This window comes from Nymphalis io, chromosome 19 (assembly GCF_905147045.1).
Source record: "Nymphalis io chromosome 19, ilAglIoxx1.1, whole genome shotgun sequence".
NCBI classification, from domain to species: Eukaryota; Metazoa; Arthropoda; class Insecta; order Lepidoptera; family Nymphalidae; genus Nymphalis; species Nymphalis io.
The window spans coordinates 11293438-11320001 of record NC_065906.1 but is presented as its reverse complement, the minus strand read 5'-3'; the positions used below and the strand labels follow the sequence as shown (position 1 = coordinate 11320001).

Genomic DNA, 26564 nt, shown 5'->3' with positions numbered 1-26564 from the left:
TATTTGATGCGTAATACAATTAACATGCTGGACGACTGAATTATATTTTCATGAAATTATATGTTTTTTTTTAAAAATATAACATATTTAATAAAAAGCAGATTAAGCTTAAATTGTGTAAAGACGAAAATAAACTCACAGACATATTACTATAATTATTCGCTGAATTTAAATTAAAATGAATAATAAATGTTTAATTATATTTCATAATGAAATATAATGATTAAATTGTCAATCTATATAATATGTAGAACTCCAGAACTAAGTTAATTTGAAAAAAATATTTTACGCGTGCTCCCGCATCAAAGTAATGAAGGTTAGAAAGTTAAGAATCGTGCTATAAAGTTTAGCGAGGCAGAAATCATGGACGTCAGCCAATGGTTATCTGTAATTGGTTATATCATTATCATGAATAAAAAAAGTAAGTAACCTTCTAAAAATTTTTTCTGTTGGGCTTAGGCCTCTACTTTTGAGAAGGTCTTGAGTTTGGATCTAACTCATGAAGGTTTCTTCGCGATATATCCCCCGTCGCCGAGGATTAGTTGAATTAGATAAACAAATTAAGCACATAACAATATACTGCTGTTCAGCCAGTTTTGAGTCAGCAACCTTAGGTTAAGATCCAGGTGTTCTAACTACTGATTAATTTCGACTTCCTTCTGTATGACAATATAACGAGCATCTATAATTAAAATTTAAAAGGGGTGAAACCACAAAGCATGTCTAGCCTATACAAATACATAAAGTTCAGTGTCAGTCTGTGATTTCAAAGTATCTGTTGCTTTTTAAAGCAATCTTTGTGTTTCTGCTACTATTTGTATAATTCAAATACGCATTATGTACGTTAAAATCCGAGATGGCCTAGTGGTAAGAACGCGTGAATCTTAACCGATGATCGTGGGTTCAAACCCGGGCAAGCACCACTGAATTTTCATGTGCTTAATTTGTGTTTATAATTCATCTCGTGCTTAACGGTGAAGGAAAACATCGTGAGGAAACCTGCATGTGTCTAATTTCATTGAAATTCTGCCACATGTGTATTCTACCAACCCGCATTGGAGCAGCGTGGTGGAATAAGCTCCAAACCTTCTCCTCAAAAGGGAGAGGAGGCCTTAGCTCAGCAGTGGGACATTAACAGGCTGTTACTGTACTGTATGTTAAAATGGCAGATTTTAAAGGATTTCCATCACAAACTGAATTCCACGCTGGAGAAGCCGCGGGTTTCGCTAGTATTTATTTTATATATATTGTAGATAATAATATGACTTGTACAGAAAGTGTTTATCAATTTATTGAAGTAGGCAGCGGCTCTTGCGAGTATTTTTAATTCGTCATCTTATTACACAATATATTTTGATAAAATGATTACACGAAAAAAAAACCGGTAATAATAACAATATTATATTCTTGTTTTTCGCTTGTAATAGGGATATTTAAAGTAACAATTTTAGTGTTCCAAATTTAAATAATAATAGTGATTGAACATTTGTCATTGTCACAATTGTTTCATTGGTCTGTTGGAGACGAAACTCGGACGTGCTATTCTGTGAGAACTCACCCGTGATCCAGTGACCTACGGTGACTACCGAGGTCTAGTGGTTAGCATATTATAAGGCCGTAGATTTTGAGGTTCAAACCGGGTCGGGCCAATAATAAATCATTTTTTTATTTTCAGAATTTTCTTTCTGTGTAACATATCGAGAGTTGGAAATGCATGTAAACTCGTTGGTCCTGCGCCTGAACTCTTTCTGTCCTATTGGATTATGAGAGTGCACATGTGTTTGTGCATACAAATATGTACTTTAATATGTCCTGCGCAGTTGACTAGACTCCTTTTGAAACGGCCGCCATGGCTAAAATTGGTCAGGTAGATTATAAATCATAGCCCCTAATCATCATATAGTTAATCATTTCACGATCGTGTTCTGCGGTGAGTTTCAAGTTAGTACTAACAGAATAGTTCACAGACCGAATTAATTTCACAGCAAGAGGTGTCGTTTTATCAAATTATCTCGCAGCAGTTACTCAGTGCCAACTGCTTATTATTTAAATTAAATAAACTTCAGAACTGAATTATTTTCTGGGTAGACAAGGCTGGGTAGACATTATTTGATTAACTCAATTTATATTTATATAGTAAAGACCCACAGCTATTTTTAAAAGATAATTTTCAAGTTGCTATTTCTCGTTCGCTTTATTGTATGTAGATTTTGCATTAATCACTATAATTATTTTATCTGTACATCTTTTAATGCATTTTATTATAAATGTTCGTACATTTGTTTTATATATTAATTATTAAAAGAAAAGAATGGAAGCGCATATCATTCGAAAATTCGTGTAAAACAATAAAATCGAATTTCATACGCACAAACACATACAAATTTGATACTTCCAAATAAAATCGACGTATTAAGCAGCTAAAAATAAAGCTGGACGACAAACACAGAACATAAACAATAATTTGAAATAAAAGTATTGTTTTCTTTATTAAAAAACAAAGAAAAATGTTAAAAATAACGTATGTAGGAATGAGATTATCGTCAAGTAAATAAGTAACGGTAGCGAACAATATGACGTAACATAATTAATTTCCAATTTTAATATATGATTCGAAGCCATAAAGCTTAAAATTGATTTCATAAATATGTACGTAGATGTTAAACATACTCAAGTATACATATGTATTTTACCAAAATCTCATTTAACTATGTGAAAATATATTTGAGGGAGAACATAATTAATTAATGCTTCGATTCATTTGGATTATAGCGTTTATTATTTGTAAGTTAAAATTAATTACAATTAAATATATATTTAAATTCTATATTTTACCTAATTAAATGTGACTTTGAGTCTGACTTTACTATATATTTTAATTATAATATAATATTTTCATTAATAATATGTAAATAGCACATTACATAACTGTCTGTCTCATTTGTTTAGTGGCTAGTTTATAAGATAATTGTTAATCCTGGTCGTAGGTTTGGTCTGAGGTCAGTAAAATATATTGGATTTTTTATCAAGAAATGCTAAGTAGAATTCAAGTCAGTAAGATCAGTAACAGTCTGTGAATGTTCCACTGCTGGGCTTAGGTCTCCTTTCCTTCTTTTTTTTGAGGAAAGGATTTTTGGAGCTTATTCCACCACGCTGCTCCAATGCGGGTTGATGGAATACACATGTGGCAGAATTTCAATGAAATTAGACACGTTTCCTTTAGGCATGTTTCCTCACGATGTTTTCCTTCACCTGTATAGCACGAGATGATTATATATATAAGATATAAGATTATAAGCACAAATTAAGCACATGAATATTCAGTGGTGTTCGGCCCACGGTCATCTGGTAAGATTCACCCGTTCTAACCACTGCATCATGTTTGCTTTTTTAAAGTTAAGTAGCAGTGTTATATTCCTGTGCAAAAGCACTTTTAAGTTCGTTGATCTCATCGATCATGTTGAATTGCTATCCTCAGACCAGACTACGAGAGTGAAAGAATATGTATACTCCTGGTCTTTCTGTGTGCTTCGCGTGTTGAGGGGCGAGGGTATAGGTGTCAGTTACAAAACAGTAACCTATGTCTTTCCTTGGTGCTTAATCTTGCTTCATAACAAATTTTAATTTCATCCAATTGGGTTTAGTGGTTTAGCCGAGAACACGTAACAGACAGATGTTGTTTATTTCTTATATATAATATTAATATAGTTTATGTGCTTTTTTCTGGGCTGTGATTGGCGATATAGTATTATGACGTCATTCAAAATCGACAAATTATATAATAATAAATATTATTTGCTTGTTATCAGAGTGACATTTCACCTTTTCAATGCAAAACTATTGAAAAAAAAAACAGATATTTTTCCTCACAGTGGATACAACACCTGTGTTTTTTCTATGGTACAGAATAGCTTTACTTGAGCTCAATTCTACAAATCAAATACGATTACGATGGTTCTCTACTTATCCAACTTTGATTGTTCTATATTTATTCGGATCGAAACCGAACCGATATAATGTTTATTAAAAACATACTTAACCGTTAACTATTATGTCAATAGTAGATAATAACAATTACGATTTCTTCGATAACTTCGATTCGAATGCGATAAGGTGGCAATTTGTTAGTAAAATGGCCCCTGTATTATAAGAATATACCGTTGTTTCTTTGCTTATAGCAGAACACTGTTAAAGCGTAGTTGTATGTAGTACTGCCGAGTGGAACTCGCTGTTTAAATGATAATTTAGAAAAACATTAATAACTTCCAATCGCCTGTGCCATGCAGTGTACTCTTAAATTAAAATGTTGAAAATATAATATTTTAAATTATTTTTACTTAATCATTAATATCGGATTAGCTACTTTACTTGTCGGTTCCTTGTCTTGCATCGACTACAATTTTCCGAGATTCGGTGTCATCACTCACGCCCATTCAACTTTTTTTTTCCGCTGGAAAAACGCTTTTACGCGTTTCCCCTACATGAAATGGGGGGTATGTGGGGCTCGCCGACGCTGAAGGCCGGAATACCCACTAAAAAACCAGCGGTACCCACACCGTCTTTTCGGGGGACGCCACGGGATCGCTTGCGCATACTACCGTGAACGCCCATTCAACTTAATAAATCCGGGCTTCTACTGAAAATATCTTAATTAATACACATAACCCTTGTAATTCGTTCGACTTGAGACTTCTTTGTGTATCCTCTAAGTATAATACGAATTAGATCATCACCAGACCAAATATTACGCGGAATAACTATGTATTTAGTTTATTGACTTGACATAAACTTATGGCTTATTTCATTTAAATTCCATCTAATACAAACGACAATCGGCTGTCGTTTTTATTGTTGACTCGAGCACGCCACATTCCGGTGAACTGCGCCACAAATGGTACGCCATTAATCGTTCGAGCCCGGGCACATTGGACGAGTTCAGTGTTTATACAATGCTTTTAGATTGTGACTTTTGATATATGGATCCTAAGTAAAAACTAGCTATAATTGCTAGTCTGCTATTTGATAGTTGTTTTATCAATGATCAATTTATTCGGGAATTAAAATAAAAATAAAACGGTGACAAAGTAAAAGTAAAAACTGTGTTGCTGTCGTTAACAGCCGCCTCCTAACTATAGATCACTATTACAGAGTTCCATAAACAACGATTACATATTTGTTATGGTAGTGCGTTGTGTGTGTAAATAGCCAAATATATAATTGTATACAATCTTGAACTAATATCACCTTTATTTAGAATTGAATCAATATTATATATATATATATAGTATATCTAAAATGAACCAGTTAATTCACGCAAAACACATCTAAGCTAAACATATAAGTGGGATGACGTTTTTTACAATACCTAAGTGAAAGAACAATACATCCATAATAAAGACGACCCCGTCATGGACGAGTTGAACAAGATCCAGTCCAGAATACCAATAAAAAAACGAAAACCATTTTTTTTTTGGAGACAAAAAAGAACTTATAAAAATAGGTTCGTCTTCTATCCGAAGACGCTGCATGTTTTGGAGTAGGTGTTAGTGTCTGATATTATATAACAAGCAGCGTTTCGCAGTTTCATCGCTTTTAAAATTAGACTAACTTAAAAGTAATAAGTGCGAATATCATGTTCTTTCTCTATTTCTTATAACTAATTTATTTTTATTATACTCTTATACATTTCATAACGAAAATTGTTACAATAGGTCATCGCTGTGAAAACGTATGGTCAGTGATATTGGAATTACCTTTTTGATATATTTTTCTTGCAATCAACCTAGTAGGGCATTTTGTAGTGAGTATTGAATCTCGTCCATCGACATGTATATACTTATTACATGTATTTAAATCAAATTTAACATAAGTAAAACCGCAGCACATACTTCTAAGACCGTTGAACTATTTATACGTATTTAATTAATGTTAATATTCAATTTTAGTGGAACAACTTCCGTTGCCTATGATGGTTGCCTTTACTATTAAAAGGGATTGTGTATTTGCACCTGTCAACGAGTTATTATCAAGGAGGTAATTATTATTTCTTTACGAACACATTTTAATTATAGTTAAATAGTTATTTTTTTATATATCGTTGCTGATAACAACATTTAAATAAAAATGATATCCATGATTGAGCTGTTTGTGGGTCTATTATAATTTGTGGTTAACCACACGCATTTTTGGTTAATGTGCGTTATCCCTTATATTAAGAAAATTAGGTCAAGCGGGTGTTTGGTATATCTGTTTGAGTGGAATAGATTTTTGACCATTTGATCGATCACCATTTAAGTTATATTTATTTTTTCGTGGAGACCGTTTCTACTCTATTTTTTTGTAAATCATCTCTAGATGGCGCTGAAGCAAATCTACTTGTAAACCGTTCGACCGATCGCTCAGAAAATTTGTACATGTGTATATACATACAGGATAATAATAGCCTTTAATTTTTTTAGGCAATTTTTAAATATACTACAGACCGACCAACTTTTTAATGTAGGACCGAAAAAAAGTCCAACTTACGACCCTCAACCGGGCTACGAACCGTACTGGCCGGGTGGCGAGTGGGTTTTTGAGAAATTTGATATCACCACTGAGAAGCCAGAAGGTTCCATGTGTGGGAAAGTCTGTCCTGATTTATATAAACAGTGAGTAATTACAATTAGGTGGTATGGCTTTGTGCAAGTTCGTCTGGGTAGGTACCAGCCACTCATCAGATATTCTATCGCAAAATAGCAGTACTTCATATTGTTCTGTTCCGGTTTGAAGGGTGAGTGAGGCAGTGTCATTTCAGGCACAAAGGACATAACATCTAAGTTTTTAAGTTGGTGGCGCATTGGCGATGTAAGTGGTGGTTAACATTTCTTGCAATGCTAATGTTTATGGGCGTTGGAGACCACTTATTACCAGGTGTCCCATATGCTCGTCCGCCTACCTATACTATAGAAAACAAAATTATATATTCCTACCAAACATTATAATTTGCCACTCGAAAATCCGATAATTGATGTGCAATTTTGCGTGAAATTAAGATTGTTACAATCGCAATGTTAAAATCAGGTATTTAAATAATCAAGATTGTAATTTGTCTGAAAGGCTTTGCATTAATTAGTCTAATCAAGATCAAGAGATGTCCGTTGAGGTTAATTGGATATTTAATATTCAATGAGCTCATTGCAATTATCTAATATCATTTTTTTTAATATACTTATCAATGAACATCATTATATATTACATATCCCACTAAAATGTAGTTTTGGAGAAATTTGCGGAAGAAATATCAAGTACAAGCACAAAACATTCCCGGATTATTGCGCTCTTCTTAATGAGGATTGTTTTGGAAAAGAAAGTAAGTAGGAATTCATAAAATATGTATGTATTAACACTATGTCTAACCTACCATTGTATGAAGAATGAACTAATTGAATTCAGTCCCCGGACGGGACTTTTCGCTCTATTCCCTCAATCTCAAGCTGAAATGACAATCTGAGTTAAATAGAGATTGAGGTCGTGTGTAACATAGCTTAATAGAAGAACGTAAAAGAATAGTTTTGTAAAGTAACCGAAGAAACATCCCTTTCGATCAATTTTCGAAAGTCATTTGAAGAAATAAAAACTATTTTTCTATGTTTACAGAATGGTTAATCGCGTACAGGGGAAAATGCCAAGATGAACTTAAGACGTATCCACAAACAGTTAACTTATTGGTGACCAGAGCTGAAGAATATTTGAATATTTTTTTCAAGAGTAATCCAACGCGTTTACCGCGTATATATTCAATAAAAAAAATGTAGACAGTTGTAAATAATATCTATAAAAAAAACCTTTATCAGTTCTTATAATATAATTCGTGTAATAACTTTAGTAGATTTGAAGTTATAAAATATCTGATTTGTCACGTTTATCGTAACTGCATTGAACTTTATCTAAATATAATTGTTTTATATTTAAATGGATGGAAACGTATGGAAAAGTTTTGAAATATTCGTATTAAGTACTATATTAAAAAAATACTAGTTCACAACAATATCGGTCATGTAATTTCAAATATAAATATATACTGACTTTACAATTAAAAATGCTTAAATATTTTATGAAGAAAATTATTAAAGAAAACTCAAAGCCTAATCGAGTACGACGATAATTTCAATTTCAATTAAATGCTGACGATGAAATTACTTATTACTTTTTGTTGTGATGTCAAATCGGTTACAATATATATTGATTTTGTGTAAGTTATGTTTTTTATTTTAAAATATTTTGGAATAGAATATAATTTAAATATATGTGAACACAAAATAAATCAATAATAACATATAAACTAATATTATCAATGGGAAAGTGACTGTTTTTAGTGCTTCAACGTATTAACTACTCAATTTTTACCAATCATCATAACATTGCGCTACAATGTCTAGGGATCAGAAGAGGTACCTAACACATGACCCCATCTCTCAAAAGCGGACTTGTTAAAAAATAATAAAAACTTATCGTTAAGACCAAAAAAAACATGAGTTAATTTTCATCAGTAATCGTTTAGGGATTGACTCACCTTTTCAGCATAATTTAGTAATGCGAAATCATACGCTTAGCTTCGGCAACACCTGTTAATCCAAGCGAAACAACTGTAACATATATTCTTTGTAGTTCGCTTCGTTGCACTGGTGTGGCTTTGACTTTACAGTTCATTCTATCGGACGCTCCCGCTTCACTCAGCTGCACAGTTGTTTTCAATTATATATTATGATTGTTCACTTTTAATGATAAACTTCTTTAACACTATATTTTTGTATTTATTAAAATAGAATTGCATTTTTCAGTACAGTATGTGTTCATCGTACCAGTGTGTTTGGCCGACGGGCGAGTTGAAGTCTCCACTCCAAAATTGTAATTTTTTTATTATATATTTAAATATATAATACATTCTTATTAATACATGGATCACAGCTAATGCGACTGTAGGCGTAAATGTTATTTTGTTACATACAAGCAAAAGTTTAGTAGAAACATTTGATTTTGATTAATGTACTCAGATATGCATGTGGTGAAATTCCTTGCGTCTCATGATTTCCTCACGATCTTCTCATTGAGTATACGCAGCATGACAAAACCAATTATCTAATGTTGTTCTTGTGTCTTTGCCTGAATTTGGCAACCTGAATTTGATGCCCGCTACCTATGCCTTATATTTACTGTTTTTTGTAGATTTAATTTCGGACCGTTAGTAACATTAAATTGAATAGAAAATGGTATTCAAAAGTGCTTTTAAGAACCTACATGAATTAAATATAATTGGTTTTGTTTTTTTTATACTGTTAGTGTAAATATTATACCTTACAAAAACATACAGGGTCAAATTTTACTGGTGGTAGGGCTTTGTGCAAGCTCGTCTGGGTAGGTACCACCCACTCATCAGATATTCTACCGCAAAACAGCAATACTTGATATTGTTGTGTTCCGGTTTGAAGGGTGAGTGAACCAGTGTAATTACAGGCACAAGGGACATAACATCTTAGTTCCCAAGGTTGGTGGCGCATTGGCTATAAGCGATGGTTGACATTTCTTACAATGCCAATGTCTAAGGGCGTTTGGTGACCACTTACCATCAGGTGGCCCATATGCTCGTCCACCTTCCTATTCTATAAAAAAAAAAATGTACTGTTTTCTATTAGGCGTCGTAGATTTTTGTTGTCTATTAGGCGGCGTTTAATTGAATAATAAACACAAGACAGAAACCGCCAACAAAAAATACATCAACAGCAAGAAATCAATAACCGCTACTATATACCAATAAGTGTCAAATAAATGAATCGATAATAATCAGTGCCACGTTGCAGTTATTGAAAACTACATACAAGGAAAGTCAGCAGATGTTTGTTATTATATAAAATAAATAAATATATATATATATATATATATATATATATATATATATATATATATATATATATATATATATATATAATTATATAATAATAATAATACTTTATTTCAGATTAAACAATCCATATTAAATTAAAATTAACATTAAATTCAAATAAAATTAAAAAATAATAACAAATAAATTAAAATAAATAATTAAAATTAAATAGATTAGTAACGAATGCTTAAACTATGTTAGCACTTAATCCTAGAATTAGACCCGCTTCACATGTACACCATTCCAGTGTTCCCAGAAGTGACTGTCCAATTTACAAGCCAATGTGCTGAGGAGGGTGTTGGTACTTTTCGAAGTTCTGCTCATAATGGAGGCGACACGCTTGCGTATTATAGAGAAAAAATCGTCCACGCGAGCATCAGCGAACATTGCCGACGCACTACAGTGTCGAGGTTTCCTCAACACCGCCCTCAACACATTGTTGTATTGGACGCGTAGGGCACTGTAGGCCCTCAGCGTATAGTTCGTCCACAGACTGCACGTGTAAAATGATTGGCAATATGCTCGAAACAGGGCCAGCTTTACAGGTGTCGTACACCGTGCAAATCTGCGAGCCAACATATTACCTCGGACCGACAGAGCCCTACGCTCACGTTCAATGTCACTGTTATCACTGAGGTTTTCATTAACTATGTGACCAAGGTATCTGAAATCAGTTACCTGTTTCAGGGGTGTGCCATATAGTCTTATGTCAGGATTACAATTTATCGGCTTGTTCCTACCCCTGAAAAGCATAAATTCACTTTTCTTCACATTGTAACTGAGTCCATTCACCCTGGCATAGTCCTCACAGATCTTTAGCAATTTCTTGAGACCACTGACTGAAGGGCTCAGCAGAACCATGTCGTCCGCGTAGCTGAAATATAAAAAGTATATATAAAATAAAGTATATATAATATAAAGTACCCATACCTCGTTTATTTTTTTTCAGCTCATGCTCATCAATCTGTACCTGTATAGCCTAGTGCTATTCAGGTACAGATTTTTTCAATATAATCTTCGAAACACATGTGCACCCGACAAATAAAAAAATGCAAATACAAAACATGGTTTTAGACTTCAGAGGACTGGCAAATATAAGAAGTATAGGGATTCTGCTCTCCCTTGTGCCCACTCTTTAGTTGCTCTGTCATTCGTCTGTGCTAATCAAATTTATATATATATCTTAACAATCTGTGCACATTTGGCAAATCCTATGGAAAAAATACAAGGGAAGATTGTTTCATAATTACACTTTCAAATTTAGGGACGAGTTTCGAATTTGTTTTTGCAGAATGACACGAGAATGTTTTGGAGAGATCTGATACGAGAACAAATAAAGCTCAATTTAAATTTTCTGACGAATGTAACTCTGGAACAGACTGTTGCTGTATTATTTTGTTTATAATTTTTCAACTTTAATATTTGGTTGGCGTTTTCTGAGATATATACAAACATTCGTTCATGTACAAATATATATTATAACATATATGACATAGCCTCATTGAAAAAAGTATAAGGGTTAAACGAGGACTATTCATGTCAGCCCTCTTAGAGAACAATTTGAGGAAAAAAATCAAGAACTCTTTGTAGATGTGTTGGACATGTGTGACATGGCTTCCTGCTGCAACTATATTTTTTAATTAAAGCCAGCAAAATTATGAAGTTAAGGCACTAAGAAGTTTTCTAACAACTCCACATACCGATTATAATTGACTGTAACTGCGCGATCGCTTTCGTCTTCAAAAAGTAAGGGCCGAAAATTCCTTTCGTCGAGATCGCAGTCTACACCTAAAGCTACCAGATTTTTTATGCTTGCGCTTGCGAATGCATTGCACTCCAGTAGCAACAGTTCTGCTAATTTACATTTCCATTTAAATGTAAATGAGATTTATCTTAAAACAAGATGTTGTTAAATAATGAAAAGTGCTCGGTTCACGTCCAGTTTAATTCTTGTACCAATTGGATTTTATAGAAGTATAATTTTAAGTATTTGTACAACATGTTCATTACACCAAATGATGATCTATGCACATGCAAAGTACTTGCATTGTTTAAGTCACGAAAGCTTCAGAATCTATTCCGCACAACAATCGACGAATCATGGTATTGGTAAAGCACTCGGGCGTATAACACTTGGCCCGTTCCGAAAAACCCTCCATAACAACTAAATTCTAACGAGCCAAGCTATTAACTGACATACCTGCCCACAGAATTGTTGCGTTTGCGCAGTAATCTAAGCAAATATAAACTTTCTTTTATTATTATAAATATTATTAGAAACGTTATTATAAATGTACGATATGATAAGGCAACGTGTCAATAAACGTGTGCATTACTATAAATTGGGGAGGCAAGTCTAATCAATGCCTTTTTTGATATTTTATATACAAAAGACCGCATGATTTTGTCATATATAACGTTCAAGTTGGATCTTATAAGCACTTTTAAATTTAATTATAATTATCATTAGTTACTTTTTCACAGATGAAATTAAATTAATACAACTACACTTTTGTAAAAGGCATAAAAATCAACTAATAGATATATAATCTTGCATTAAGTATTATGCTTTACCTGTTTTGTTATGATGATTGTGATATCCTTTTGACCGATTTAACCCGATTTTTTACATTAATATATTTCTATAATAAATACCTTATTGTGTACCTATTGTGTTGCTTTTTAATTTTTCTAATTTTTATTAGGCCACAAAAAAAACAACATAAAAAATACAATCCAATGTACGGCTATGAACCCTACTGGGAGGATGGAGACTGGGTTTTCGCAGTGAAATTACCCAAAGGTAACGTTTCTACTACATCTGTACCCCAAGTCTGCGGCGAGGAGTGCTTTTATTTGTATACAAGGTAAGTTTTTTTTTACCGCGGAAGGCAGTTTTAAGTATGTATATATATATATATATATATATATATATATATATATATATATATATATATATATATATATATTAGGTTGTATATGAGTAGTCTGTGACCACGTGGTCGTCCATTGATACTGGCTGTGAAATAATAAACCACTTCTTATACCAACCTAACACAATGTTTGTCGAAATCATATTTAAATTACGAAAGTAGAACATTCATCACAATAAATACTTTTTTAAATAATTTATGCTCGCGTTCAGCAAAACTAAATTTAATATTTAGTTTATTTAATATTTAAAATCTTTCAAGTTGTATGTATGTCTGTAAAGTACATAATTTAATATAACCAAATGTAAGACTACAAAATCAAATGATGTTATAAGCTTGTGATGTTTTAATTTATTTAACAAGCTTTATGCTGCAAAATTGGAAAGTTGCCTTCCATGATTTATGAAAAATTTAACTGTGAAGCTTAATTAACGAACACTTTATAAAGTCAGTGTTATTAATTTTGGTTCGACTCTCTCATTATTTTTCTTGTAAATACGTTTTTCTGAAAAACTTGGATTCTAAGATATTTCCTGCACTAAGCACGAGACTCGAGATGTTTTGTCCCTTTTCATCATTCAAACAGAAATGCAGTCAATACAAAGTAAACCAACATGAGTAATATACACATGGTAGAATGGTGAAATACAACTGTTGAGTGGGTGGTACCTACTCATAGGTGGCTCGTATAACCGCTAGCTCTGCTTCGCTTGATCAGAAATGTAGGAGCGAAGGTAATCTTAAGTTCTGTAAAGTAGGCTAAGTTGCTAATATTCTTTCATCTACAGTATAGGTAAAGTGTGTGGTCGTAAAGCCGACCACGTCTCAGTCGATGGCTGCGACCCGTGGTCCTACCGTTGCAATGGTGAAACTGTTGACGATCAGACCAGTGGCTATAAAACCTTTGACACTTATTGCAAATTTCTGGACGCGCAATGTCGGTCTTCGTTTAATAAAAGTATGTAAAAGATACATTTTATTTTCGAAAGAAATATTCAACGATTTGTATAATTCCAATCGTTGTGTATGTCTGCTACTAGCTACAGATACCTATATGTATCTCTTAATTACGTCATAACTAAGTTTATCGTGTATTGCAAACGGTCATTGACCTTTTATGCTCGATATAACTTAGTAGAAAGTGAGTAAAAAGAAAACGTTAGTTTGAAATTTGGGCTCTTACTCATGAAGACTCTTCTTTCGGAACGTGCTATCTTGGTCTTCATACATTTAAGGAATTTGTGAATTAAAGGCTTGTGACTTAAACTGACTTTATGAGATGCAAATACTATTCATATAGGACTGGGAGAAGGGAAGTACGTAATCATAACGTTCCAATTTAGGTAAAAGTAAAGTCAAACGGGCTATAAATGTCCATTGTTGGACCAAGGCTTACTTTTCTTGAGAAGGAACTTATTTGATCACGCTAAAATACATGCAGGTTTCCTGGCTATGTTTCCTTACTACCGAGCATGCCCTTATTGGAACCTGCGATCTTCAGGTAACATTAACGTATCCTAACTACTGGACCTATTCGGTTACAAAGACGTAATCAAGATGTACATTGTGTAACTTGAATTAACGAACACGTAATAATAATCATTAGATATACAATAGTTATTTCATCTAATGGATATCTTATTTTTTTGCCATTGGATCTAAATAAGTTAAATTGGTAATCTTTTTAGAATGGATCTTTGTACACGAAGGACCGTGTGTTGTTCCTCAGAATCTTCTATTCAAGCCGTTGCTGCAGAGAAAGGAACCTCTCAAGAGAATAAAAACATACTTCACTAATCTGGTAGAAGCTTTCAATAATAGAACGCTTCCAAATCCACTAGAATAAAATGTTCTGTAATTAAAAATAAATATCAACTTAAATAAAAAGAAGAAATAAATATTCTGTTTTTAAATCAATATTTACAGACTTATCGGTTATACAGACAATATTAAATACGAATACCTATTGTACATTTATTATCTCGGGAATTGTGACTTCATAAGCTAGCCATCAGATTAAAGAGGTAACAAACAGACACTTCAAACATCAGATCTTTCCAATCGAACCATCTTCATGTTTTTGAAATTAGACAACATTTTATGCGTTAAACTACATTTATTTAATGTACATTGCCTGCAGATAATATGCAACTTTTATTTATTTTAAGATCAATTACAGTTTTGTCCATTACAATGCTACTAATGTTTTTTTATCACGGTCTGTATCTGAAAGTAAGTGAATTACAACGGTGGTTGAGCTAGATGGCTTCAGTAACAGACTGTTAATGTACCACTGCTGGGCTAAGGCCTCCTCTCCCTTTTGAGGAGAAGGTTTGGAGCTTATTCCACCACGCTGCTCCTATGCGGGTTGGAAGAATACACATGTGGCATAATTTCAATGAAATTAGACACATGCAGGTTTCCTCACGATGTTTTTTCTTCACTGGCAAGCACGAGATGTATTATAAACACAAATTAAGCACATAAAAATTCAGTGTTGCTGTGATGCTGATGATTGGCCGGGTTTGAACCCACGATCATCGGTTAAGATTCACGCGTTCTAACCACTAGGCCATCTCGGCTTTCGGCAAGAACGCGTGAATCTTAATCGATAATCGATGGCTTTGTTTTTGTAAATTTTATTAAAGACTTGTTGTTGAAACATATTACAGTTAACGAAATGAAACATGTTGAAACATAGCATTGTGGGATATTTAAAAAAACTATAAATTTATTAAAAACACTTGATGCAGAAGATATTTTGTTTTCTGTCTGAATTATTCTTTGAAAATAAACTTGTTGAATATATTATTTGTCATTTACCGGTTTCTAGGTATTTCTTCTATTAAATTTAAGTGTATTTTCTCACATTATACAACTTGCCGGAGAAAAAACAGCTGACTTTAAGAACTATTGATAGTTTTTACTTTGATTAAGTAATTGTAATGCTATGAAATTTGAATTTGACCATTAGCTTAGTATAGCTTAAGATATTATTTATTGCTCGTATATGTTAAAAACTCATAAAGTTTTTCGAGTTTGTAGCTAAGAAAATTATTTACCACTTCCATTTCTTGCAAGAAAACCCACAAAAATTCATATGAATTAAATATTGCAGTCACGTGTTAGAATTAATCCTATTGTGGATTATATTTAATTACGACACAAGACCGTACTTAGAGATCACCAAACCACACATTCCATCCGCATTATATCAATCAGAGAACAAAAGCGTGTTAGGCTAATATGAACATTCGAAATAATCGGGGACTTTTGTTGGCTGGAAAAAGGGAGTAATCGCATGTCATTTATTTTCTTTATCTGACCTTTCATGATTGAGTATATCAGCCTTTTGGAATTCGGCACGCATTCTTCTAATATGAAGCCTTTAGTAACCGTCATTATCTGCGTATATTCAGCTACACGAGTGCCATGAAATATAAGGAGCTGTAACTCAAATTAACGAACAATTCTAGTACGTGATGGGACCCCGTGAAAATCTATTTGATAAGAGACCATTGACTATTTTTCTATTTTTTTATTAAATAGATAGATAAACGCACAAATGGACCACCTGTCGGTAAAAATCACCACCACTCCTATTATATTAACGAGATATTGGCACCGTAAGAAATATTAATCATTCCTTGCATTGCTGACCTTGGGGTCTAAGGTGTTATCCCTTATGCTAGTTTAACTACTGGCTCACTCACTCTTAAAACCGGATCGTAACAATAGTAAGTGTTGTTTTTTGGCGGTAGAATATCTAATGAGTGGGCGGTACCACCAAGTAAAAATAATGATAATACTACAAATACTTTTTTTATTATTTATATATCTATTTTCATCTACATTTAAGCGTAAATATGTAATTTGGAGTCCTTACAAAACTAGCCGATTGTCTGTTTGAAACTTGCATCTTCCACATCGCTTGCCGTTATACCGCTATTACGGCTTTGCAACTCGTGCTATGCCGGAATCCATGGTGGATATCCTTGCTCTTTTCCCAGTAGTGCACGTTTTCCACTTGATATGATGATGATGAAGTCATGCTTTTTATTAAATGTATAATTTAAAAAGTTACATTATTAATTGATACGGTTTACAGTACAAATCATACATAGTCTAGTAATCCATCGTGTTGAGACACATAGCTCGCAGAACAGTCTACACAGAAGCTATACTTGATATGAGTATATTACACAATACGTAATATCATAACACACTCAAATATTCATAGCAATATGAACCTTATTATTTAGTAATAGAACATAATGTGCAATTAGTGTAGATGTTCTTTACGATTTAATGTATGCGTTAAAAGCAGACGCCGTGAAATGCATCGCTTTGCACAAAAGGGAAATCCAGGACGGCTTATCCCTTGCGGCTACAAATGAATATAATAAATATTCTGATAATAAATTATATTAATAAATCTATCAGACTTATAACATTATAAATAGGAAAGTTGAATTAAATAAAGTAATTTATTTTATCTGTTTGTTGCTTCCTTCATAAAATGTCTTGCTTAACTTTAATTATTGCATAAGTTATGTCTTATCTATTCTAATTTAATGTGTGAACACTAATGTGATTTTTTTTTTATTATTGCTTATTATTGAGCCGATCGTAATGAAATATGACAGTATGTACCTAAACAATGTCATGAAATCTAAATAAGGAATAAAAATGGTGTGAGTACCAAGGTACTCACGAGAATTGATGTGCGTTGATTGAACACATGTAACGATATTCACGCACACATTAACGCCTTTACAAATCTTACGCTGACGTCATCTGACGCTCTAATTGTCAGTTAGTTGACATTTTAGCTAAGTAGGGGAGGGCCTCTATACCGAGCGCTTAGATGTTTACACATCAAAAATATAACATTTTAATTCGAATACAAGATAAACTACATTTATGGGTTATGGTAAATTATTAATGGAATATGTAGATTTCACCGGCACGAACTGGCCAGTAACTCGCTAGTTCATATATTTTTCATTAATCATATACTTGTACATACATGATATAATCATATACAATTAAATTTATGACTCCCTTTTGAATGTAAACGAGTATTCACTCCAATCTCTTTTATCGTCCACTGGCTGTGATCGCGGCTACTTTCACGAGGAAGTCAGTCAGTTGACTATAAAAGTATAATCAACTGACTGACTTCCTCGCAATACGCGCACGTGGATAAAGCAGCTTGGTAGCGCTTTGTCTTCTGGCTTTACAAATACCATTAATGGATGCTGAAATCTTATTATTACTGTAATAGAATATAACGTATATCGAACGATAACGTAGCTATGTAATGGTGAAATATTTATTAAAATCGGTTCAGTAGTATCAAAGTTTTTTGATAACGAACAAGCAAATCCTTCGTTTTTATTATATTATCATATAGACAAAATCTTGCGCAGAATAATATGCCTTATAACATAATATTTTGATTAGATTTACTTAAAATTTATTCATTGGTAATGTAAAATAACCTGTGAATTTTTATAGCAGAAAGTATTGAATTTGCAAAGTCGAAAACTTTATGTTACAAGTTTGTCTTTGTACAATGTTTGTCGTTGTTTCTACAAAACTAATAATTTTGTTGTATATTATAATTATACATTTTATTGCTCTATTACTATTTTATTTTCTTGGTGGTGGTTTACCAAACAGCAATACTTGGTAATTGGGTAAATACAACACCAGGGACATTACATCTTAGTTCCCAAGGTTGGTGGTGTATTAACGATGCAAGGAATGGTTCATATTTCTTACAGCGTTTATGTTTACGGGTGATGGTGACTATTTACCATCATGGGGCCCAATTGTCAACCCGCCTTCCTAATTAATAATAAAATATATTTATATAGTGACATATGAATAAAGGAAATACATATAGAACAGGTATATGTGTCTGGAGTCGCTGGAAACTTTTAATCACAAAAAATTTTAACAAAAACAGTTGCGCAATGATGGATTAAGTTGAAAATGAAATATTATAGTTTGTTCGGCAATAATTTGAAAAAGCATAAATATATATAGCGGGTTGTATTCACCAAAATAAAATATAATAATAATGTCCTCCAGATTGATTTCTGCCACGGCGGCAAATCTCAAGATAGATTAGCCGACTACACAGGAGATATTATAGTGCACAAGTGTGTGCGCAAACACAGGTGCACTCTCTATTCCCTAACTCTCATAATCCGAGGGGACGGCAATCCAACACAACCGGAAAGAGTTTAGGCGCAGGACCAACGGGCTTTACGTGCGTACGGAGGTGTATACACTTCCAACTTCCAGCCTCCGGGCTGCTACTGAGAATTTTCTGACAGAAAAACTGATTAACTTTTTATTGGCTCGGCCTGGGAATCGAACCCAAGACCTCATGCGGCCTTACATCAAACCACAAGAACAACAAAGGACTCAAAAAAATGATGTAAACACATTTATGACGTAGCGATTCGATAATATGTCAATATTGATTTACATAATCAAAGATAACAGGTTCAAATCAGTGCTTAATTTATGTTTAAATTTCATCTCGTGCAGTGCTTTATAATGAAAAATATCGTGAGGCAGCCTGCTGATGTCGAAAATAATTCTGTCACGTATGAGTGATGCTTGCGCCGATTTGAGTCCACGCCTGTATCCACGTGTTCTATCCTGTGGTTCACATCGACTCATTTAAAGTTAAATGGAGTACGTAAGTATGTCAACCACAGCGGTCAGCGTCAGGTCAGCGGTAGCAAGCAGACAGAATGCCAAATGAATTAAAAGTGTGTTAATAAATTATATTAAGGAAATTGTATAATAATAATACATAAATATATACAGATATTTTACGTTTAAAATTCACTTCGCATGTTGATAAGAAATTGTTTGGAGTTAGTTTGTTACACGAAGTTTCGCCTGCTTAATCGTGCATGTTTAGACATCAGAGAATTTCTATACACTCGTGTGTTTGTTCACATCTAAAAGGATGATTTTATACATTTGTTTATTTAAAATAACTTTCATATTTCGGCATTATTAACACGCTTCGTCAAAGTATTTTTTAGTATAAATATTAGTATAATAATTGTTAATAATTTACGGACCACATGAAGATTACATCACAGAGCCGAGATGACCCAGTAGCTAGAGCACTTGAATCTTATTGGTAGGGCTTTGTGCAAGTTCGCCTGGGTAAATACCACCCACCCATGTCAATCAATGTCTATAGGCGTTGGTGACCACTTACCATCAGGTAGCATATATGCTCTTCAACCTACATATACCATAAAAAATCATCTTAAACGAAGATTGCGGGTTCGAACCCGGGAAAATTAATTTGTGTTCGGCGGAATAAGCTTTAAACCTTTTCAAAAATAATCACAGGCTGCTACTGTTTTATTTTATAAAGATTAGTAATTATAAAATAATTCTGAAAAATTGACGTATAATTATCACCGTTCCACACGATAATGTATGAAACAGTATCTATGTTCGGTTTGTATAATATATATGCTTAATCCAAGTAAATAATTATTATATAAATACACGTTTATATATTATCAATGTATTAATGTTTTATTACATCTGAAACTGATTTGTTAAATAAAAACGATAAATAAGTCATATAGTTGTATACGTATAGTAAAAAATGATTTTAGGGATAGTTTTTAATTTGTACTTCACGTACAAAAGGCACACAGATATATATATATATATCTGTGTGCCTATATATATATATATATATATATATCTGTGTCCCTAAAATCATTTTTTACTACTATACGTATACAACTATATGACAGGAAGGCGGACGAGCATATAGACCACCTGATGGTAAGTGGTCACCAACGCCCATAGACATTGGCATTGTAAGAAATGTTAACCATCGCTTACATCACCAATGCGTCACCAACTTTGGGAACTAAGATGTTATGTCCCTTGTGCCTTTAATTACACTGGCTCACTCACCCTTCAAACCGGAATACAACAATACCAAGTAATGCTGTTTTTGTTTTGTTTTGCGGTAGAATATCTGATGAGTGGGTGATACCTACCCAGACGAGCTTGCACAAAGCCCTACCACCAGATTTTAGCCACGGCGGCCATTCTTAACGGATATAGTCAACTATTCCAGATATATCCTAGTGCTCAAGTGTAAGAACAAACAAAGGTGCACTAACTATACCTTCAATCTCATAGAAAGATGTACATTTGTGTGAACGAAAAAACTGATAAGTTCGGAGAGACATAAACAGATTTACGTAGTTTCCAAGGAACTTACTTCTCTATTGTATTGGGTTGTTACTTTTTAACAGAGAAGTTACAAGTTTTATTTGTCCGACCTGGAGTTTAAATGTTAAGAGATCGGTATCTACAACTGGTGTTTTTTTTTACTGGTGTCCCTAACACCAAGCAAGCCGCTACCGGCTTACCTATACTAAAAATAAATAAATGAAATAATAATAATAATAAGTTAAGCTGTAATAAGATACGTTTTGTATGGCTCAGGTAGATTGTAATTATTTGAGTATATGATTATCATAATAATAGTCTTTGTGATGCAAAATTAAACATTGCTAACTGTGGCAGCGTTATGGAAGATGAAGTACGAACACATTGTTGCTCTGGAGTTTTTCAGGCAAGTTTTAAGTCATAATCTCTTATAGCGCAACTTTAAACACTTTTCGCCTTCCAGGCGAATAGTAGTTGCATTTTTCAGTTACAGTAAATGCGTTTCCCCCTATATTCCCCAGATACTCAAATTGCATCGGCTGCGTGGGAACGCTATCGCGGACAACAATTTCGACATGTCATTTTGTTTATATCGCAATACTTATCTTATTTTGTTCGCTTACCACAAATATAGATAACCTATTGATAGTTTTATAACATAAACATCTAGCTAGTGCCCGGTTTGTTTTGCAATGACTTCTAATATTTTTTATAATCCAATACCATTCGTGTGTCAAATATTTACAGTTATTATAATACGTTGATGCTACTATGGGTTCCGACTACATTCACACACACAAACACACACTACAATCACATAATTAGAAACGAGAATATATTTTATTGCTACCCATCTAAAGTAATATTTATTTACATATTACATAGTGAATATAAAATTTATTTAGTTAAGGATTAAAACATGGGAAAACACATAACAAATTTAGTTTTATCTCATCTGTGACGATGAGATAAAACTAAATTTGTTATGTGTTTTCCCATGTTTTCAGATATAAAAATAATACTGTGAGTTTTCTATAGAAGGTAAATGTTACTGACATTTATATACAAATTTTGGAGACCTACATAACCTCAAAAAAGTTTTTCTGTATAGTTTTAACAGCGTTCGCTTCAAAAGTGCCCAGACAGGCAAATTTATCTCCGTCTACTTCGTCATATTTAACGATACCTTATAAAATTACAACATATTACTAATATAAAACTATAAACAAAAAATATATGAAAAATCAAACCATCATCAATCGGATCTGTAGCTTATGAATAATTAAAATTATATATACATAAACAAACAAAACGAACTTCTTTATACTATTAGTGTTATTTTTGATGTTTATTAAGTTGACATAAATAATCATACAAGTAATCATACAAACTAATCATTGTCTAATTATATTATTACTATAGATAATAGTCTATTAATGCCATAATGTTAAGCTTATTATTATTTCATTGTGTGCTCCTTCACATTTCTTGAGATTGCCATAAATAAAACACGAATTATTCCAACACCATAAATAGTATTGATAAAAAAATTATATTTCGCACAATTAACGTCAAACGGGGTCAGGAACTTTGCCCGGTACGATTTTACAGTAAAATATAAACACCGTGACATTGCAAATATGCTTATTTCTCATTCAAACTCCCTCTACAATGGTTCGGTTAACGGAAAAACAGATACAATTCTACAAAGACAATGGGTACATACATTTGAAGAAGTTAATCAATGGGGAGGAGCTCGAGAGGGTGTCGAAGGAGTACGATGACTTGTTCAGGAGGAAAAATCAGTCGAAAACGGAGAGCGCGTGGGTCGGCAGCGATGACACCTTCAGGGAAAGTGACAGCCCTTACACGGTAAGCGTATGTTGTGTGACATTGTAGTAATGGTGACGTAGTTGCAGATCATGGTGTTTTAGTTAACTCATAAGACCACAGCTCCCGAGGTCCTCTGTTCAAACCCATTACGGGTTTGTAAAAAGTGATTGGTTTTTTTCTATCAAGAAATTCTCAACGAGGACGTATTTCTGTAAAATCCGAATTCTAACAGTATTGCTATCGATATGTAATTTTGCAACAAGAAATATAATTAATATATGAAATAAAGAATAAATAATAATAATTTTTTCACGTCTTACGTCGATTACGACGTTTTCGTAAGTCAGTAAGTAAGTTAGTCAGTAAATCAGTAAGTCATGTATTGTAATATATAAATAACAGTCAGAGCGCAATTTAAATAAAAACCCGAAAATAAAACTCATTATGTTTGTGTGCATATATTTAGTGTGATGTAAGAGGTATTTAATACTTAATTGATCTTTTATTTCTCTGTTTGAAACAATTGCTGCACTGGGTGTTCCTGAGACTGATGGTTTAGCCAACCCTAGTACGTATGATTATACAGATATTCTGTCCATTCATGAGAGAAACTAAACTACTAAAACATTTCATGAATATAATAACCAGGTGGTCTTACAATATTATTCTTAGAATACAGTAACAGCCTGTAAATGTCCCACTGCTGGGCTAAGGCCTCCTCTCCCTTTTGGTTTGGAGCTTATTCCCCCACGCTGCTCCAGTGCGGGCTGGTGGTGTGATTCTTAGAATATTTTATTTTAAATTAACCTTTATTTTCCAGGTGAAAGGCATTCACAACTTGCAAATGCATCATGCTGTCTTCGGCAAGTTGTTATACAACGATGACCTTTTAGATGCGTTGGAAGATGTAATGGGTACCAAGAATATCGTGCTGCATCACACCAAGGCGCACTACAAGCCCCCAGAGAAGGGAGCTTCTTATCCAATGCACCAGGTAAAGAGAAATTTATATGGTTCGATTTTAGGTAACCAACATTGATTGATTGAAGTTTGAGTAAAATAATTTGAAAACAAATTAAAAATATTTTGTTCTTTTACTGAATAGGTGCTTCAATTTAATTGAAAGCCAGAAATTTCGAATCGCTTAATATATATAGTTAAGTATATAAATGCTTCCGAGCCGTATCAATATCAGAAATCTGTCTAACTTTCCTAGCTTCGTATTCTGCGTAGCTACATTTAACAGAAGACAAATGGAATTCCAACGTCAGCTTCGAATCTATAGTAATTCCTTAAAAACTCTAATATCAGTTACACAAAGAACTCTTGTATAACAGTAAATTAAAGTTTTATTGATATTTTCTTTCAAATTTAATAACGAAAAAACAACACATAATGGTTTTCTGCGCTAAAATTGTCTCTCGTGGAACGTCAACTTTTGCACAGACCGTTTATCTCATTTATGAATACTTCTTAAGTTAGATTTGTGGCAAACGTAATGGTCACGAAGTATTGTTGATTCCATATAACGAATGACACAATAATCTTATGTTTTGTATATATATATTTTTAGGAATCGAAATCGAGATGGCCCAGTGGTAAGAACGCGTGAATCTTAACCGATGAACGTGGGTTCAAACCCGGGCCAGCACCTCTGAATTTTCATGTGCTTAATTTCTGTTTATAATTCATCTCGTGCTTTTCAGTAAAGGAAAACATCGTGAGGAAACCTGCATGTGTCTAATTTCATCGAAATTCTGCCACATGTGTATTCCACCAAACCGCATTGGAGCAGCGTGGTGGAATAAGCTCCAAACCTTTTCCTCAAATAGGGAGAGGAGGCCTTAGCCCAGCAGTGGGACATTTACAGGCTGTTACTTTTATATATTTTTAGGACTATCCCTATTTTCCATATGAAAAAAATTCAATGGTGGCGGCATTTATAAGTTTGGACGATTCCAATCCGGAAAATGGAGGGCTGTTTGTTTACCCCGGCTCACACAAGTTCGGTCCTTTGGAAGACTTTGGACCTAAGGAAGGGAGTAGCTTCCATTATGTTGATCAGGTTTGTGTTTTAAAATTGTTGTGTTAACGTTTTTTACAATACCCGTTATATACTCGTAATTCACTTTCATGGACGCATATAAGGATAATATCAAGTTTATTTAGGACGAAATAATATACCTACGTTCTCCTTTTTTGTATTCTTACAGATACAAAAACATCATAACAATAAATGTACAAAAAATACATAATACAGACAAATATTTATATTATTTTAATTTATTTTTTTATAGTATAGGTAGGCGGACGACCTTATGGGCCACGTGATGGTAAGTGGTCACCAACGCCCATAGGCATTGTAAGAAATGTTAACCATCGCTTACATAGCCAATGCACCATCAACCTTGGGAACTAAGATGTTATGACCCTTGTGACTGTAATTACACTGGCTCACTCACCCTTCAAACTAGAACACAACAATATCAAGTAATGCTGTTTTGCGGTAGAATATCTGACACAAAGCCTTACTACCAGTAAAGAATACCATACAATACCATCAGTAAATATATATATACGAATACTTGTACTTATGTAAATGTGCTAAGTTCCATTATGTGCATCGTTCAACCTGTTATGTTTGAAAATCTAACAATGATTTTATGGTACCCTGTACATGTGACGGGCCGTGACAAAGCAATGATATTGTTATGTATATATTCGCAAAGAAATAACTAAAACTATATCAGAGATAAAGATATAATAGTACATATGTAGATCTGAAATGGCTCAGGGGATAGAAGACGTGAATTTATTTTTCATGATTCATTTCTGGTATGTTTGATTTGTGTTGATCTGGTATACGGCAGTGACGTAAACCATCGCTCGGAAACCTTTAGAAATCCACATCGGAGAAACCCTTCTCCATAAGATGAGCGATAGAAGCTCATTGCTCATTTACTTATGCATTAAGTGGCGGTTACTTGGCGTCACTTTATTACATACTACGTAGCACCTATTAAACTTCGTTCATAATTTCAGAAAAAGTTTCCAATAGAACGTGCGACTCCCGTCATCGCGGAAGCCGGAGATGTTATCATCTTCTCCTATTTCCTGATCCACGGAAGTACGCCAAATAACTCTACACGGCCAAGACGCATGTTCCTTGCACAACTGGCAGATGCCCACGACAAGCCCATTGGCGGGGAACGCGGCCAGCCAGGCAGGGGTTGGCTGCTGCGTGGAGTTAATCTAGATAGAGACGCTACAGTTGCTAAACGAGCTCAGGACTAATCGATTTTATATAATATTGCAAATTACTTAAAATTTTTACTCAAATAAACACTGCCGTGATTTCCACAAGCAGTTTTTTTTAGACAGAGTAACGTCCCACGACAATTACGTAAGCAATTAAAAAAACACATAATTACGTAAGCTTTGACGATTTAAACTGCTTACCTTTTTTTTAATATCCAATTCCCTGATGTTAAATTGATGTGAAAATATATAACAATTTAAATCAGACATTAAGAATATTTTATTCTTGCTTATTTGCTGTTTTTATTATGATGAGACTGGCAATACTCAGCACACATTGTTTGGACCGTGTATAGTTGATTAAAACAGGGTCTTAA

The 26564-nt window shown here is 33.5% G+C and overlaps 2 protein-coding genes across 4 annotated transcripts; both read left to right on the top strand.

Annotated features, from left to right (window-relative positions):
* Positions 1-2655: 2655 nt before the first annotated feature.
* LOC126776124 (uncharacterized) lies at positions 2656-14747 on the top strand. 3 transcript variants are annotated; one of them, XM_050498417.1, is made up of 9 exons: positions 2656-2784; positions 5946-6033; positions 6459-6650; positions 7257-7351; positions 7639-8233; positions 8823-8889; positions 12628-12789; positions 13644-13813; positions 14544-14747. In XM_050498417.1, exons 5-9 carry the CDS (start codon positions 8200-8202, stop codon positions 14699-14701), a joined length of 591 nt encoding a protein of 196 aa, XP_050354374.1. In that variant the 5' UTR covers positions 2656-2784; positions 5946-6033; positions 6459-6650; positions 7257-7351; positions 7639-8199; the 3' UTR covers positions 14702-14747. The 3 variants fall into 3 exon arrangements, with proteins under 3 accessions (XP_050354374.1, XP_050354375.1, XP_050354376.1); XM_050498418.1 differs by lacking the exon at positions 7257-7351; XM_050498419.1 differs by lacking the exons at positions 8823-8889; positions 12628-12789; positions 13644-13813; positions 14544-14747 and having other exon boundaries at positions 7639-8165.
* A 7828-nt stretch (positions 14748-22575) lies between these two features.
* Positions 22576-26477, top strand: LOC126776114 (phytanoyl-CoA dioxygenase, peroxisomal-like). Its single transcript, XM_050498405.1, has 4 exons — positions 22576-22968; positions 23750-23923; positions 24824-24994; positions 25972-26477. The coding sequence occupies exons 1-4, from the start codon at positions 22768-22770 to the stop codon at positions 26221-26223; spliced, it is 798 nt and encodes a 265-aa protein (XP_050354362.1). The 5' UTR covers positions 22576-22767; the 3' UTR covers positions 26224-26477.
* The last annotated feature ends 87 nt before the right edge of the window (positions 26478-26564 follow it).